We start from the raw sequence: 17,146 nt of genomic DNA, 5'->3' as shown, positions 1-17,146 counted from the left end.
TCTATAATGAGATCTTATACAGATGACCTGCAATAAATAACAACTGTATGAGGCCCATCAACAATATAGCAATCTTATGGAAGTATCTGAACTTTGCCCTAACTTTAATATAGCTTTTTAAATTGGCTGGAAACAGAAAAACACTGTTAAAATGTGTATGTGTTTTTTTTGCAGAAGTTTATGAGTGTGTCCAGCTCAAACCATGAAATGAAAAAGTAGCACTTATTCAATTAGATGTTTCTTTAGTTGAATGTGGCACAAGCATCACTTTTGTTGTCAAAATTGTCCCATTGTCTATCCCATTTTACTGTCACTCCTCTCTGCTGCACTGCTCTGGTCGTTACAGTACAGGCAGTGTCATGGTGAATGGGATTTACAGAATGAGTTGAAAACATCAGCTTCCACAAAACAATGCAAGACAATAGACAGATATTCTGAGTCGGGCTGTTGCGATTCTCCAAATCCACAATTCAATTCGATTTTGATTGATTTTGTCCAAGACGTAAATAAAACATGCTGCAATTATTTTCTAATTCTGTGAAACTGTACGAAGATTATTATGACAGAAGACAAATTTAAAAAACAGTTTTTGGTAAATATCCACTCAATTCTGAATTTGATGCATTCTAGTTTTATTTATCTTTTACACAGCAATATTTTTTGGGAAGTAGTGTTGTATTTCACCAATCCATTGGTAACAAATACAAGATGAGCTGCTAGATATCTGTAAAGATACTTTCTAACAACTGAGTGTCTTCACCTGCAAAAAGCAGCCAGATCATTGAGGGCTGAAGAATTGCTTGTGTCAATGTTTTTTTTCTCCAATCAAATCTATTTGTTCATGATGAATGCAAATATGTGTCGCCATATTGTTGAGTCACTTGAGGTAGCATGGTACCCATGCGTAGCATAGTGTAAAGGTCTCTCAGGTTTGTAGATTGGAAGCCCAAGAGTAAACACACACCGGAGAATAAGACTGGTGTCAATGCAGGCTTTATTCAGGTCACAGGTAAAGTTATGCAGCGCTGGACTCAGACTGACACAGCTCTCAGTACCCCAGTCAGAATGGGCCGCGATTTCTGTAATGATTCACATTTTCATTCTTCTAAAGAAGTTGGACTTACACGCAAACCGAATTCAATTGGCCAGTTACCTATGAAATGGAATGGCCAACAGCTGTTCAAGTTTTTTCGAAGGCTGTGATACACAATGTGTGTGTGTGTGTGTGTGTGTTGTTCTTACAGGCGTGTATCTTTGAGCTACAAAGCCTAAACAAAATCACTTCTGTGAGAACACGCTCTTTTAGGCCTGTCTAACACATTGGCTATCTGCCTTCTAATAATTATTCAAATATTCATTGTTCACATTACTAACTTCAGAGAAAGGAGGGTTTTCACTTATGTTGGGAGAATCAACTGCTTTTGGTTTTGAACACCCAAATCGACAACTAAATTTGATACATTTCTTATCTACAATTGAAATTGAGAAACCGTCATACTGAGGGATCATTATAGAGGCCGAAGTGGATTTTTTATTGCAGTATAGTACCATAACAGTTGATCTTTTTGTTGCACAAGAAAGATTCCAAGTATCTTGACATCTTCTACTTACATGAGAGTTGATCGGTTTTCAGGAAGGTCCAGCAGGACAGGAGGTTCAGCCGTCTGAGAGGGGTTGCCTGGTCGGTTGGTGTGGGACACCGAGTCTCTGACACCTATATAGACGTCATATCAAATACATATGAAACATATGTCATCACATTCTTTTAATTCTTGGTTATTTGCTCTTCTGCTGTTCTTGTGCAATGCTACAATTTCCCTATATTGTACTGAATAACATGGTACATACTGTGCGTGATTCTGCACTAATTTCTTGTTCACTCACATACTTCATCACTCTTTCCTCACACTGCCACTTCCTATAGCTTCCCTCTAGCGAAGGGTGTCACATGCCATGATGAGGCCCAATTAACTCCATCCATGTTTTCATTAAATCAATAAGCTTCCTCTACAGAGCTCATCAATTGCTGCTTTCTTCACACGGAGGCTTCTGTACCTTCCATCTGCTGAGCTGTCAGCAGCAAACGGCTGTTTCCACCACTACACCGGGAAACATACATAATTACAGCAGAGCCTCTTGAGTCATGGTCGGTGGAGTAGAGCGAGATTCAGTGAAAATAGTAGTGTATGCCTCCACAATGTTTATACACACACTTGGAGATGTTACAGCACTGATGACACAGAAACATCCTGAGGACTCAAATAAAGAGCTAATTTAGCCAGTATGTGGTCTAGCATGAATTCCATGTTTATAATTATACAATAGTGTAAACAATTATAGCAGGATTCTGAGGTGCAGAAAAGGAAGGAACAGTAAGTACTTTAGGAATACTTGAAAAGGCTGATTGTAATAATGAATAAATTACAGTGACTTCCCTTTATAATTACCACACCGTTTCTTTTCCTGACAACATCTTCCCCAATAACAATAAATTACTGAAATACCATTTTTTACGTGTGCCCCTTTTTATGGGTAATACTTGAGGCAGATTTATTAATGAAATTCTGATGGAAACTCAACTAATTTAACTTCCCCTTTTCTCTCTTTCACACACAACACACAGTAAGTTGACTACATGTTCCTTCGTACCGTAGAGCTGCCAGACGCGGACCTTGTCTTCATAGGGTAAGTCGTATTTCAGAGGGTCTCCTACAGGACCCTGGTAGTACGGTCTCATGATGGACTCCATGGCTGAGGTGTGGACCAGGCCGATGGCGTGACCGAACTCATGGACTGCAACCGCGAACAGATCCATCCCGTGAGAGTCTGAAGAAGACGGAGAGAAAAAGTGTTAAAAAAATGTGTTAAAAATGTATTAAATGCAGAAATGACAAGAAAGGGAAAGCAAAACTCTGTACAAACAGGGTAAAAGCAGATATTATAAACAGTGCATGTGAAATCTCATTGAACTGTGGCAACTTCACAATTTGGGTCACGGCAGTTTTAATCTTAACTTTCTTTTAAAATACAGAATATTCTGTGTGTGAAAATGGGTTGTAGATGCTAGATCTGACTTTTTCTGAAAAACCTGATGTGCTTTAGGGACCCACATAGACACATTTTTGTCTTAGGAGAGGACAGTATATATGTAGGGGAAGATAGCAGGTTCATATACACGTGTTAGAGTAGGGAAGAGCAACACATTTATACTGCATGAGAAAAACTGTGTGAGTTCTACCTGAAACCACACGGGATTAGCACAGTGGGAATGTCTGCATGTGGGAGACTCATCGACTCATTGAAATCCACATATCTTGAGGTGAGAGGTCAAGGGACCCCTTTGAACATGGCCATGCAAGTTTTTCTCTCGACAAAATTTATACCAACTTTTGAATGTTATTTAGCCCCTTTACCAACAAGATAGCCAATGAACCAGTGGATTCTTTGGGTTATCTAGTTTCATTTCACACAAATATCTTTTCTCTAATTTTTACATGGTGCTACAGCCTCTAAAATACATTATAGTCGGCCAGGATAACTGGTGCTTTTGCGGGTCTCAGAGGGTTGATGTAGATATTGCCCAATCCCACCAATTCAGAGACATAAAAAGGTGATTTGGGATATTTTTCCTAAATGTGATAATAATTAGAATGTAATGGCTTACAGCTATGTGTATAAAACTAGTTGTAGATTTGGGGTACTGCATGCATATCCAAACTATTCCATGAAGAGACATGAAGTTGCAGGTGTTCTTCCAACCAAGCAGGAGCACAAAATGCTCAAATCATTTAATCTCAGTCTTCAAACAGTTGATTACTCAAATCAGGTTTGCTCTAATTGGTTGGAACAAAAAATCTGCAGTTTGGACATGCCTGATTTACTGGGAAGCTGCCTTTTATCTGTGACCAATTGCTTGGTTCAAATGGTTAAATGAATGCCTTTTTCAACATACAGTGAGTTTGCCTTTAAACGGGACATGAAATATATTAAATAAATGGTTTTGGAGAGACCAATTGGCCGCATCCACCAATGAGACCAACTTACCATGTGTCCTAAATTGACCCAGCCAAACCCCTGCTCAGGTATTTTATCCTTTTGCAGCTCATCTGCTTATGGTGGAAATTAAGAGGCATGACAGACAGCTCAGGAGGCTTTGAGTGTTGTTAGGCATGTGGTGTAGTGAGATAACTACGGTAAAACTGCCAGAGTCCCTCGGCTGGCAATCAAAACCTGAGTGCGGAGAGACACCTGAAGAGGCTGCAGGCTATTAAAGCATTCTTCCCTCTATGTTCAGCAAGAGAAAGAAAAGAAAAAGCCTCCGAAATTCTTTGTCTGACTCTGCCAAGCAAGACAAAACCTGGGGCTTGGAGATTTAGATTTGCAAAAATATGAACAGCTAGCCGTGTCGAGTAAAGCTAGCTTATAGTTCCTTGGTGGCTAGGCTGAAGTCTGCATTCGGTTAACCTAAGGTTGGCCTCAGCTTGGGACATGCACTCGTGCTTATAGTACCCAACTGGGGTATTCAGGAGGCAAATGCCAACTCTAATCTACAGGAGCACATGGTGCAGAGAGGAAAGGTGGACAAAAGGAACGAGAGAAAGAGAGAGAACAGGGACTCAGAGCTGAGTATGTACCATGTCATCATATTCACGGACCATGGGAGGCTGACAGAATGAACGTAATGCCTGTGGACAAAGCAGGAGCGGAGAGAATTGGGTGGATGAACCAGTATCATTTAGGAAGGCAGAGGGAGATAAAGAGACAGAGAGGACTTTTGTGTAGCTCTCCAGACTATTGAATTCTTTTATATTTAGGAGTTCAATCTTTGTTCTGCTAGATTCACCAATGAGCCATTAACCGGCTATTTTATCACCCTAAATTCCCCTCAGAATTACTTCATTTACCAGACCTCTAAACTCTTCCTGCCTTCCATTCTCCCAGTCCTCAAAAACAAGGATCACAGGATGCAGTGGCTTTGATCTCAGAGGACCCTTGAAAGACATGTGTCTGGCTACCTCGAAAACATCACACTCCCCTTAGCGGATGCCCTGAAGTTTGCCTACGGGGCCAGCATGTTTTTGGAGGACTCAGTCAACATGAATCTGGGGTAACTTTGACAGCTTGGAAACTTAGATAAAGATACTCTTTGAAGAGATAACACCTTCATTACGCACCTCCTAGTCTCTTCGATTCGATTCCCTTACTTGATTCTTATTCTGTAGACTATCTCAAGTTCCTAGAGAGTACCATCTTCCTTTGGGACCACTATAACTCAGGCACTAAGTAGGCCCATCAGATGTGATGATTATGATTCATGGAACAGCTGAGTACATGCAGCTGGTCAATGACTGTGGTGTGGCCCACAGCCAATGTCCAGTCCACCATTACACAAAACATTGCTCTCGCGGGATGGGACCAGACCAGACAAATAATTGAGTAACCAGAGATCATTGCCAACAACTTCCTCATTCTCCAAAATATCTGCCACTCCAGGCCCAGGAAGCTCGCATCCAACATCATTACCAAACCTCCGCCAATGCACATCATCCAAACGCTCCCTTCCAGGATGCAACTTGGGACAATTGCAGCCAAAACAGCAAGGCACAAGAACAGCTTCTTCCCCTGAGCAGAGCTCCTCATCAATACATCTGCCTTTCCCCAAACTTGTGAACAGAATGGACAACAGCACCGTACTGTGCTACAGCAGCTGCTGTCTCTGTGGCAACAAAAAAAACATTCTCCTTAATCAATGACTTAACTTGGTCTGCTCAAGGTTTTCTGGGAGTTGTACTCAGAAACAGTCGCAGGCTAGAGTTGCTGGTATTGTTTTTATTCTATATCTCCTCAACACTGTATATAACATTTTATGTTATTGCTTGATGTTGTTGTATTAATTTCTATCTGCAGTGCAACAACTGCAGTTTCAACCTATTTCTAATGCAGTTTTCTCTTGTATTTCTCTATTAAAATCCAATATGGGAAACACTTAAAACTTGTCAATCCTTTCAGCGGCAAAATCAGCTGTGGCAAAGATATCTTGCCACTCAGTCTCCCTCCACTTCCCTATTCAGATGGCGAAGACATTTATTATTCTTTCAGTATAAAAGGAACTTAATGAGAATTTGGCAAAATCCAAATTGAATAATGGACCTGGAACATCATTGTGTAACACATAATTAATCAGTTTATGTTGTGTTTGCCTCATCTGCTTCAGCTCAGTATATCATTGTCAACTTGATTTTGACAGTGCTAAATATTCAACAAAACATCTTAAAAAGCTTCCTCCCCAACAAAAAATATAGTATATAAAGCCAAAGGTTTCTCCATGTTGTACCACTACTGCAACATTTGTCTCTATTGTGTCAGATCTTCTCCGGTGTGATGAAATCATCTTAGTTTGTACAGATCATCAAGTGCTCCAGGTAAGGATCATTTGTTGTGCAGTGAATGCAGCACAGTCAAGTGCTCCGTTTGATTGTGATTCGATGTGATGCAACTACTTTGGCCTCCAAGAGCAAGAAGCTCAAAGGTTGGCCTTTACATTTGATTACAGCACATTTGCTTGTGTTCATCTATCCTAATTGTACAAATGCATGTTCCCTTTACAATTGACTATAATTTGACAGTATTATGTGCAACTCTTTTTTATTTCAGGTTTTCAATGCATTAATATATAAATAATTCAAGTGTTTTAGGCTTTTTAATTGAATATCAGCACTGGAAACTAAGATAATAGTTTCAACTTCTGTTACTTGAAGTAAAAGTTATGGCAAAAAGAAATAATTAGTGTTTAAGAACGCATTTTCTGTCATTATGAGTACAGGCCATTAGAGTATAATCCCTTCCTGATATCTCCTGCATGCTCAGTGAGCCCTAACAGCTCACACACACAGACCTTTGTGTTTATGTGTTTATCCACTGAAGGTACACGGACACAGCTCGGTCTTATATTGTATAAATCCGCTGATACTGCAAGTCTGTCCACTGGCACAGTTGTTCAAATTTAACAAGAGTGACCACAACCTAATGGCTGAGTTGCCTCATATTTCATCCTCGGGAAAACACTGACATCTTTTAACAATGATATATGTGTCCCCTTTACAGATGATGGCAGAACTAAATTCATAAGTTCATGTCATATTTACTTTATTTTGGAGGAAAGGTAAACCAAAAGAGTAAGTTAGAGTACTTTAGAGAATAAGTCTCTTTATTGCGGCACTGTTTCACTCAGACTTCCTCTTGTCCATAACTGTTCTAACTTTGTGGTTTGTTTACCGTCTCTGGATTTTGATCCTGTTATTTTCAGTGTTTGTATTGTTTCGCTGCAGTATTTGCTGTTTTTTCCCCCTGCTTTCTAGTCTGTATTGCACTTGAATAATTTGTTATTGTCTGGTTTCTTCAGGCAGGATCAGCTTGGAAACGTGGTGTTGTGAAACTCAGGGAAAGAGCATATAAGTATTAAAAATGAACTTACATTATTAACAGAATGTGAAGTAATAGTTTTGACATTCTGTTGAAGACATGTGAGTATTGTGTTCCAGAGATATCTCCTGAAATGAGCATGCTAACCAGCTAGCTCCGGCCAATTCTGCCTTCTAATGCCAACTTTCCCTCAAGAGGCGTCCAGTCTGCCCTCAATCCAACATGAAAGGACGAATGAGTAGAGCTGCCCTGAGGGCTTGTCAATCATGTTAAAGGTACAGCCTCTGGCTAGTGATGCAGTAAACACAAAGAAGGCTGAAACTCTTGGCAAGCGACCTTTATCACTAGAACCCAACAGATATAATGCTTGGCATGTATCTGTAGCAGTCCATCTATTTTTCACTCAAATTATAATGGCGAAAATGGTACTTGGCGTCATCTAGAAACTATATAAAGTCTTTATTTTTTTGTGATCAAATTTTTATTTTATTTTCCAAACTTTGAAAAAGCTAGTACATTTTAATAACAAATATAAAACATGCTGACAGACTAATAATGAGAAGATGAGAACGAGGAGAAACACAATAGTATAAAATTAAAAAGAAAAACAAAACCAAACAAAAATGAAAATTAGAATTTAAAATAACAAAAGAAAACACACAATATCACAAAAAACCCTCCTCCCTCCCACCACCCCTGGGCCCGCCAGAAACAAAAGTGATGAGCAAATTAGGTTGCTAGATCCGCTCCTTTAGTTTCGCTGCCACTGAGACCCACAGCTGTAAGCTCTTTATTTTATCTTTGTTTTCTCAATTATTGGTTGACTATGTAATACCTTGTAAAAAAACCATGTTAGATACTGTATAATAGTTTCAAAATATGTTTGATATTTAATAATATAACATTTAATATTAAACATTTTATATTGGTGCAAAATTGGTCCACATACAAAGGGTCTGTTTTCATTCCACGTAAGAAATATCATTATATTTTTGAGGACATTTCAAGGTTTATTATTTAGTGAAATGCCTCCCTCTAAAATCATCAGTGGTGGAATGTTACTTAAGTACATTTACTTAAGAAGTCAGTAAAAATTTTTAGGTACTTGCACTTTACTTGGGTATTTCCATTTTAAGGTAAATATTGTACTTTTAACTCCACTACATTTAGCTGACAGCTTTTGACATGAAAATCAAGATGAATGTAAAGTGATAATGTTTTTCTTATTTTTTATTTAACCTTATAACAGTATATTAAGCATTTCAAATGAGCCCTATCTTGAGAAAATTAAAATGCTACTTGCAAAAAAGCATCAATACAAATAATCTAATAATATGTTTACAATACATAAACAATCTGAGTGGGTTCATTCTGCATAACCAGTACTTTTACTTTTGATACTTTAAGTACATTTTGATGCTGATACTTTTGTGCTTTTACTTAAATACATTCTGAATGCAGGACTTTTACTTGTAGTAGAGTAATTTCAGCGTGGTATTATAACTTTTACTTAAGTAAGGGATCTGAATACTTCTTCCACCACTGAAAATTATACATTGCACCTTTAAACAGACAAACCTTTCAATTACACTTCCAGTAATGCTCTACATAACTAACACATAATAACACAATGTATACAGTAACTTGTCCTTTGTTTTTTATGCTGTAACACCACTTTCCTAAACAACTTCCTCTATTTGCCTCTAAGAAAGAGGGAGAGAGAAAGACAAAGACAGCTTTGTTTTCTTTTTCTAATCTTTCCATGGTCCCATAACCTTAATTGTTTCTCCCAAATATCACACGGATGACTTTTAAGAAACCAGAAACACTGATGGCCCATTTACAGACCCAGAGGATGACACTCGGTTAAATCATCTGATAAGAACTTTATATGAATGATAATAAAGTAGCATTAAACAATACAATCTGCCTACCATTGTCTCTTTTTAATAAGTGTTTATTCTCTCTAATAAAAGGAACGCATCCTCATAGAGACATAAACAGTACACACAAAGACCCATGCTCACCACGGTAACACACACACACCAAATATAAAATTGAATGTCATGAAAAATTCACCTGCTTAATGATGCTTTTGTTTTAGTCAGGGTAATCAGTTTGCAGAAGCAGATTCCTGGCAGAGTGCTAATTAATAGAAGCAATCTGCTGCCTGTCAAAGCAAAAAAACAGCACCACCAGACCTCTACTTATTTGATCTAACCAAGATTCCTCTCACCACTCCTAATGGACGCCGGAGCCATCAATCACACAGCAGGAGGTGAACTGGTCTGCTAAGTGTGGTGCTTAATATTCTACTATTCAGCATCATCATACACATTAGAAGATGGCCTTGGCGGACCCAGATTTAGGGTCCCGCTGAGAACAATGCACCGGGAGATGGGGGAAGGGAATTAGCAAAGGCAATTACTCAGCTACGAATTTGTCTGATAAGGTTCATTTTTCTAAAGACGATTACATAGCTCTACAATCTGCTGAAGCACCAACATCCACGTTTCACCCTCTGGGCTGACCTAACAAGTTTACATCTTCTCAAGGGATTAGCATGCTTTGGATAAAAATTGCTATAAACAACAATTTATGAATCTGATAGCTTTGTGTAAAGAGAGCTGAGGCAGGAAAGGACTTAACGTTTGCCGTCTTACAATCAAACAACACGTAGAAGCAGTGACACTGACATTAGCTATGCCTTAGAGGCAAGCTGATGATGCTGGGGGAGGATGTTGTGAGATAGCAGCAAGGTGAGGCTGACAGAGTGTGACTTAAAGAAATTAAGAGTTGTTTAATTAACTTTTTCCCCCCACACCTCAGTGCACAAGTCTGGCAGCCTCGGAGTGGGAGAGAAGGCAAACTCCACAGCTTGACAAAGCATTATAATCCAGGAGGCGAGCTGAACACTCCAACACCACAGAAGAAGAGAGAATTCCACCAGGTCTGTGGCTATCTTTGGGGAGCTGATTAAAGACAGTTTTTTTAGTCTTCAAAAGATTTAACAGTTCAAAACAGCAGTCGGTGTTTGCTTTACAGATGAAAAAGTTTGATACACTGGATGCGAATTTCACCCATGAGAGGTTTTAGTGCAGAGGAAGAAAGAAGCAGCCTTGATAACAGCAACGTCCAACCAGGTATGATGATTCACAGAAAACACCCATTTTTTAAGCACAGTGGGTACCATCATTCTTCAGTCTCCCTGAATTATTTATGACAGGCAAAATCAACATCGTTTTTAAAATAAGCACTTAAAAAACATATAAAGGGTGATCATTTTGCTGTTTAAACTGCTCTCAGGTTTAGTTTTAGCTATGTAACCCTCTGGGACCACTCAGGGAATTTTTAGCCATATTTGTCCTTTTTCACTTTTGTTTTGGCAATCATTTTGGCTGTGATACTGCAAATGGCATGATTTTTGGAAGGTTTTTTGTCTTGATATATTTTGAAATTCAAATTTAAATTTTTCTAATGGGTCTATAATACACTGTGTACAAATGTACTACCCTTTCAGACCCTTCTGGCTGAAAATGTCCATTTCCAAAAAAAAAAAAAAAAAAAATGCTATAAAAACTTTAGATTCCCTGCTCAAAACTACCAAACATTCAAATATTTTGATGATTTTAACCCTTTAAATACCAGTTTGATTACATGATGTCACTGTTTTTCAGAGAAAAAACACACAAAAATCTAGTTATTTTCCATATAATAAATATTTTTTGGCTGGGGCATTTGTTTTTGTTTTTATCACAGCCTTGGATATGTCAAAGATTAGCGACAAAATTGATTTGGATGCATTTTTAGTTTTTTTGTGTAGTGTCAGATTTAAGATGTAAAACCCATTAATGGCAACTTGATGGCAGACATGTCACTTCAAGACACTTCCAAAAAACGCAACAAAAATATTACTGATATATATATTTTTTCAAACTTTTTTGGGTTAAATCTTTTAATCAACTTCAGTCCTGATCAAAACTATCAACCAAAAATGATTTATTATATGGAAAATAACTACATTTTTCACCATGCAATCAAACTGGCATTTAAAGGGTTAAAATGCCAAAAATGTTTAAACATTGGTAGTTTTGAGCAGGGTGGAAGTTGTTTAAGAGGTTTATGCAGAAAAAAGTAGAAAAAAATATGAATCTGTAAAGTTTTTATCACATTTTTTTGTAAGTGGACATTTTCAGCCTGAAGGGTCTGAAAGGGTAGTATATTAGAGTAGGCCCAGAGAGTTAAATCACTCAACTGTCAATCGTAATGCACTTTCCTGTGTTGTAAGCACCCAAGAGCTCAGGGCTTTGAAGCCAATTTGATATAGTGGCAGGCTACACGCTGGTATAGTGGTTAGCACTTTGACCTCACAGCAAGAGGGTCACAGGTTTGAATTTGGCATGCAGCTCTGGAGTTTTTATGTTCTCCCTGTGTCAGCGTGGGTTCTCTCCAGGTCCTCTGGTTCCCTCCCACAGTCCAAAAACATGCAGCTTGGGTTTAATAGGTGACTCTTAATTTCCCATAGGTGTGAATGAGAGAATTATTCGTTGTCTGTGTCTTTTTGTCAGCTCTGATAGTCTGGTGAACCCGCAGCTCGCCCAATGTCAGCTGGGATCTGTCTGCCCCAGCCGCCCGTGACCTGAGCCGGGATAATCGGTTAAGAATGATGAATAAATGAATAAATTATATAGTGGCCAAATGGTGGAATTACAATTTCCAATGTGATTTCCCATAGACTTACGTTCAGAAGGAGACATCTGTAGATCAGTGGACATTTTTTTATTATTTTTGGAAGGTTTTTTGTCTTGATATATTTTGAAAATTCTAATTTCAATTTTTATAATGGCTCTATAATACACTGTGTACAAAATTTGACTTACCTTTCAGACCCTTCGGGGCTGAAAATGTCCACAAAAAAATGCTATAAAAACTTTACAGATTAATATTTTTTTCTATTTTTTTTCTGCATAAACCTCTTAAACAACTTCCGACCTGCTCAAAACTACCAAACATTCAAATATTTTGATGATTTTAACCCTTTAAATACCAGTTTGATTACATGATGTCACTGTTTTTCAAAGAAAAAACACACAAAAATGTAGTTATTTTCCATATAATAAACAACTTACATTCAGAAGGAGACATCTGTAGATCAGCGGATACATTTTTGCAAATGTCACAAACCCAAGTGAAACGACTTGTTTCACTATCAGGATTTGATTAATTCAGTCTGATTAGATTTGGAAAGGCTAGAAGAGCCGTACAATTCATTTTATCCCAATTCAAGTTAACTGGTGGAAGTCTCTAGTGTGCTTGCTCTATAGTGTGGAACAGGCGTAAAAGATCCAGGTATTTTTTATCCACCAAAGTCCAAAGTTTTCGGCCTCATACGCCTCTCAACAACTTTCATAGGAATAAATGGGGCCCCCTCTCCAATGCTGGATCCAGTTCTCTTACCTATACATCCATGGACAGGAGTGTGTGGATGAAGCATTAAGTTATTACATTTTCTTTAAAACTCTTGGTCGTCACTGCAAAACCTCACTTCAATGGCTCCACAATTTGGCACAAACAGAAGTTAGCCAGCTACAATGGGTTGCTAAGCCAACAGTACACAAAAAATGGCTGCCACTCTGACCATCCTGCTATATTGATTTCAAAGGGAAATGTCTACAATCTACAATGTAATTTAGCAGATGCTTTTATCCAAAGCAACGCACATTTGAGAGATCATACGTAAGGATGAAGTCAAGAAACAACACAAGAATAAGCAAGAATAAGTGGCATATATTACGTTGATTCCTGTTAGGACGTAAGTGTTTTTGGGACGCAAGTACAGGTTTTTTTTCATTGTTATTATTATTTTTTGTGTGTGTGTAATGTGTGTTGATTATGTGTATAGGTGATCAGTAAAGAGCGGTCTTAAGCCTCTTTTTGAAAATTGAGAGCGATTCAGCAGATCGTATGGAGTTTGGAAGGTTGTTCCACCACAAACTCCATACGATCTGCTGAATCCCTCTCAGTTTTCAAAAAGAGGCTTAACCCTTTTAATATGGCGAAGAACTATATTTGGTAACTTCAGCAGATTTCTAAAATGGGGTCCCCATGTCTCTCTGTGAGGTCGTAGAACCACATGGATTTCTTCCAGCTAATCAGATAAGGCTAAAGATCAGGCTATGTCACAGATGGTGACACCATGACGTCTGACCAATCAGTATGATAATAATATAATAATATTAATTTTATTGACCTTGACTTCCAATGTAAAAATGAAAACTTTAATTAAAAAAATCTGCAAGAAACAGCCGTACAAACAGAGTTATTCTTCAATGACGAGGAGAACTTGACTATGACGGCATATTAGGGCATATTAAGTATGAATAAAAATAAAAATACAAACCCGGGGCTGGGGAGGTAATATTGTGAGATAAAAGTTACTTTACTAGATAAAAGTGGCAAATCGACAAGAAAAAAAGTTGCATATTTATGAGATTTAAAATGGCAAATCTGCGCGAAAAAAGTTGCAGATTTACGAGAAAAAAGTGGGGGGAAAAAGCGACTTTTTTCTCGCAGATCTCATCATTGAATCTCATAAATCTGCACATTTGTAATATCCTCCAATATTCTCTAGGGTTGAATTTTGGAAGTATTTTTTGCAAGTATTTCAATAAGTGCCCTATTTAAGGGTTAAGTTCCAGCAGGAAATGTCCACTCTTGTCTTATTTATTTACCAGTACAAGTGTCTTGAATACAGTTGTTACTTAAGCTTACTGATTGTTATAACCTGTGGATGACAGTCTTTTGGAGAGCACTAGGATAGAGGCAGACTGTTACAGCACAGCTAGAAATAAATTACAGTCTTATAGACGGGGTCAGATCTCTGACCGCTCCCTCCTTCGTTGCCCTGCTCCCATTAAGAAAACCTACATCTATGCAGCTGTTCCTGCATTCAGGCTGTACTACGGCATCCTCTGCTTGTCCTGCCACTGCTGCGGCCCAGTGGGAGGTCTAATTGGAGCAGATTGAGCTGCTGTCCTGTAACATATGGCTCACAGCCCTGACAGCGCAAAACAAAGGAGGGAGACCAACGCAGGTCCTGGCCCCATCACAGACTCACCAGCTGCGATGGACAGCCTCACACACACAGACACACACACACAGACACACACACACACACACACACACCCTCTAAACTCCATTTCAGCTTGAGGTTCAATCTATAACATGAGTTCAAAATGCACCATGATGGAAGACTTGATGGAAGACTTTTCATGTGCACAACAGTTAAACAGAAACCTGTTAACTGGCATTTGGTTACTACTAAACAAATTGCTGAATAAGACTCCAGAACTGTGCAAAAAATATTTTTAAATCCATGTTATCTAAGTTGATTTATCCCAATTTCCCTTGTTAAACCTGCAGTTCCTTTTAACAAAGACTATGAATTTGTTTCAACACTTCAAATTCAGTTACAGAGAACAGAATGCTAAATCAAATTCATCTTTCAGATCTGTGATACTAGACAACCTCCGGTCACACAAAATAGAATATATTTTTTGCAGCAGAGTTGAACTTCTGGCCCCATTTTTTTTCCTGACAAGCAAAATAACTTTCTACACACAAAATGACAGAGTGAAGAGATCAAAACTCTTAATATAATAAGAAAAATGTGGATACAATGCAACTGAGCGTATCAGCAGAAACTGTGACAACACATCCCATTACACTAAACACACAACTTGCAGTTACAGCTAAGCTAACTAACACATTTTCCTGCTTGGATGCTTGTTTCCCAGAATTCACCCTGGATATGGCTTGCAAACGCAGTGCAACTTTTTCAGGATGCAGCAATATCAAATAAAGTACTGGTGCATAAACTGTAACTGAGCTCTGTTTCTTACAGTGTATAGCACAGGATAATGTACACACTGAAAATCACAAAATGTATAGGCCTACTGTCATTGCGTTTGTGTGGCAAAATCACTCATATTGTCAGTGCAGCTGCTTCATAAGATACTGCTTGCTAACAGATTTTTCTCTGTTTTGCTTCCAGTTTTGGAGGTATTCATGTCAGGTTTTTTTCATGGATCCATCTTTCATGCAGGAATTACTCTGTTTGGGATGTCTGAGCGTGAGGTGAGAAAGAGGTGTAGTTAGAAATAGGTATAAGCTGCCAAGTCATGAAATTCAGTCTCTACAGGAATAAAAAAAACTTGGAAACAGAGGAAGGGTAATGGCAAACCCCACATATCACAAACTTTTGGCACCCCTTCATATCTTGGCTGCAGGGACTTTTCGGCAGATGGTGGTATATACAGCATGGCAGTAACAATTACTCTTCCCCTGTTTAGGTACTATTTGCAATTCAATAGAAACAAAGGCAAAATACAAACATCAATTACCCACAACCAGCAGGTATAATAAGAAAAATCAATGTTCATTTATTTTTATTTTTTTTACATTTCTCTGCCATGGAGTTGACTTCATGCATCCAAATAGGGCTGGGCAAAAAAAGTGTCCATCGTATACATTTTTCTTTATAGTTCGTATTGCAATGTTGAACAAGCTGCAGCCAAACTGAGTTATGGTAATATTAAGTCATTTGGACAAGGCTTAACGTTCTGATCCTTGCATGTGTGTGTGAAGCTGGAGCAAAACATAAATGTGCCATTTTGCTTACATGGAGTAAAAGGAAATTTGCCTATATATATTTTAAATAGACTATTTAAGGTGAGGGGGTCCCCTGTAAGAAGAGGAACAAGGGGTGTCATAATTTTAAGTTTAAGTTGAAAATCGATCAAATTAGCTTCCAGTTTCATTGTTCAAACAGTACAGACAAATTTGACTGTGTGGCTCGAGTGTGGCAGATAAAAAAATAAATAAAATAAAAATATGGCAGTTGTATTTGTAAATGTAAATAAAACCAATGATCCGATCTGATCTAATCTTTACGAATAAAGATTCAATATTCTAACAATGGCATATCCGTCAGTGCTGAGAATTTTTTTAAAAATCTAAGTTTAAAGTCTAATTGACTTAATTGGATTTGGAGAATCATGACAACCAAAATCGGACCTTTACCATATGTGTTGCATTTGCAAAGTTGTTGTCGTATTTAGATGATGTACTAACCCCAAATCCACAATTACTCACACAATTACAACTACTCTGAATCATAGGTGATAAACAAACCTTTTTGTGGGGCTCTACTGTGAAGTAAAACCAATAACCTGAAACTCTAACAACCCTACTGCTCATTTGTTTCGCTTAAGAGCCTACGTGTGTCACTCCAAAATTACATAAACCGTATGCCAATATCCACTCTAGCTTGGTGCTAAATTCACTCACTCAAGATTACACCCTCAGGACACTTGTTGAGAAAACCTTTGCTTCATCAGCCAGCCCATAACTCCACAATACTGCATGTGATTTCTTTTTGTACCATGGTATCGAAGGCCAACTTTGATATTGTATCACTGTGAAATTTAATACAATATGTTGGTTGATGTCGGTTGAAATATCTATAAGTAAGGTTTGCTCTTGAAAAACATACTTTCCGAATTTTGGAATTGGTTAAAAAATGGTGACATAGAAGAGGCATTGGAAATGTGAAGCTAAGGTAAAGGACATCAAATAATTTCATTGTAAGGAATGTATGCCCTATTTAGTTTACATATGAAATATAATATGTCAATTTTTATTTTTTATTTGATTTCATGTTGAT

General features: G+C 38.0%; 1 protein-coding gene across 2 annotated transcripts in view; it reads right to left on the bottom strand.

The window, feature by feature from the left end:
- The window catches only part of mmp17a (matrix metallopeptidase 17a), an 89,258-nt gene that overhangs the window by 15,084 nt on the left and 57,028 nt on the right, over nt 1-17,146 (bottom strand). For both annotated transcript variants that reach the window (XM_059358363.1, XM_059358364.1), the window contains 2 exons: nt 2,650-2,826; nt 1,612-1,714 (listed from right to left, as the gene is read on the bottom strand). In XM_059358363.1, coding sequence (XP_059214346.1) covers nt 1,612-1,714; nt 2,650-2,826 — 280 coding nt within the window. The remainder of the gene's footprint in view (nt 1-1,611; nt 1,715-2,649; nt 2,827-17,146) is intronic.

The sequence above is a fragment of the Centropristis striata genome, chromosome 19 (assembly GCF_030273125.1).
Source record: "Centropristis striata isolate RG_2023a ecotype Rhode Island chromosome 19, C.striata_1.0, whole genome shotgun sequence".
Classification (NCBI taxonomy): Eukaryota; Metazoa; Chordata; class Actinopteri; order Perciformes; family Serranidae; genus Centropristis; species Centropristis striata.
The sequence above is the reverse complement of the archived record's forward strand: the minus strand, read 5'-3'. Positions and strand labels throughout refer to the sequence as shown.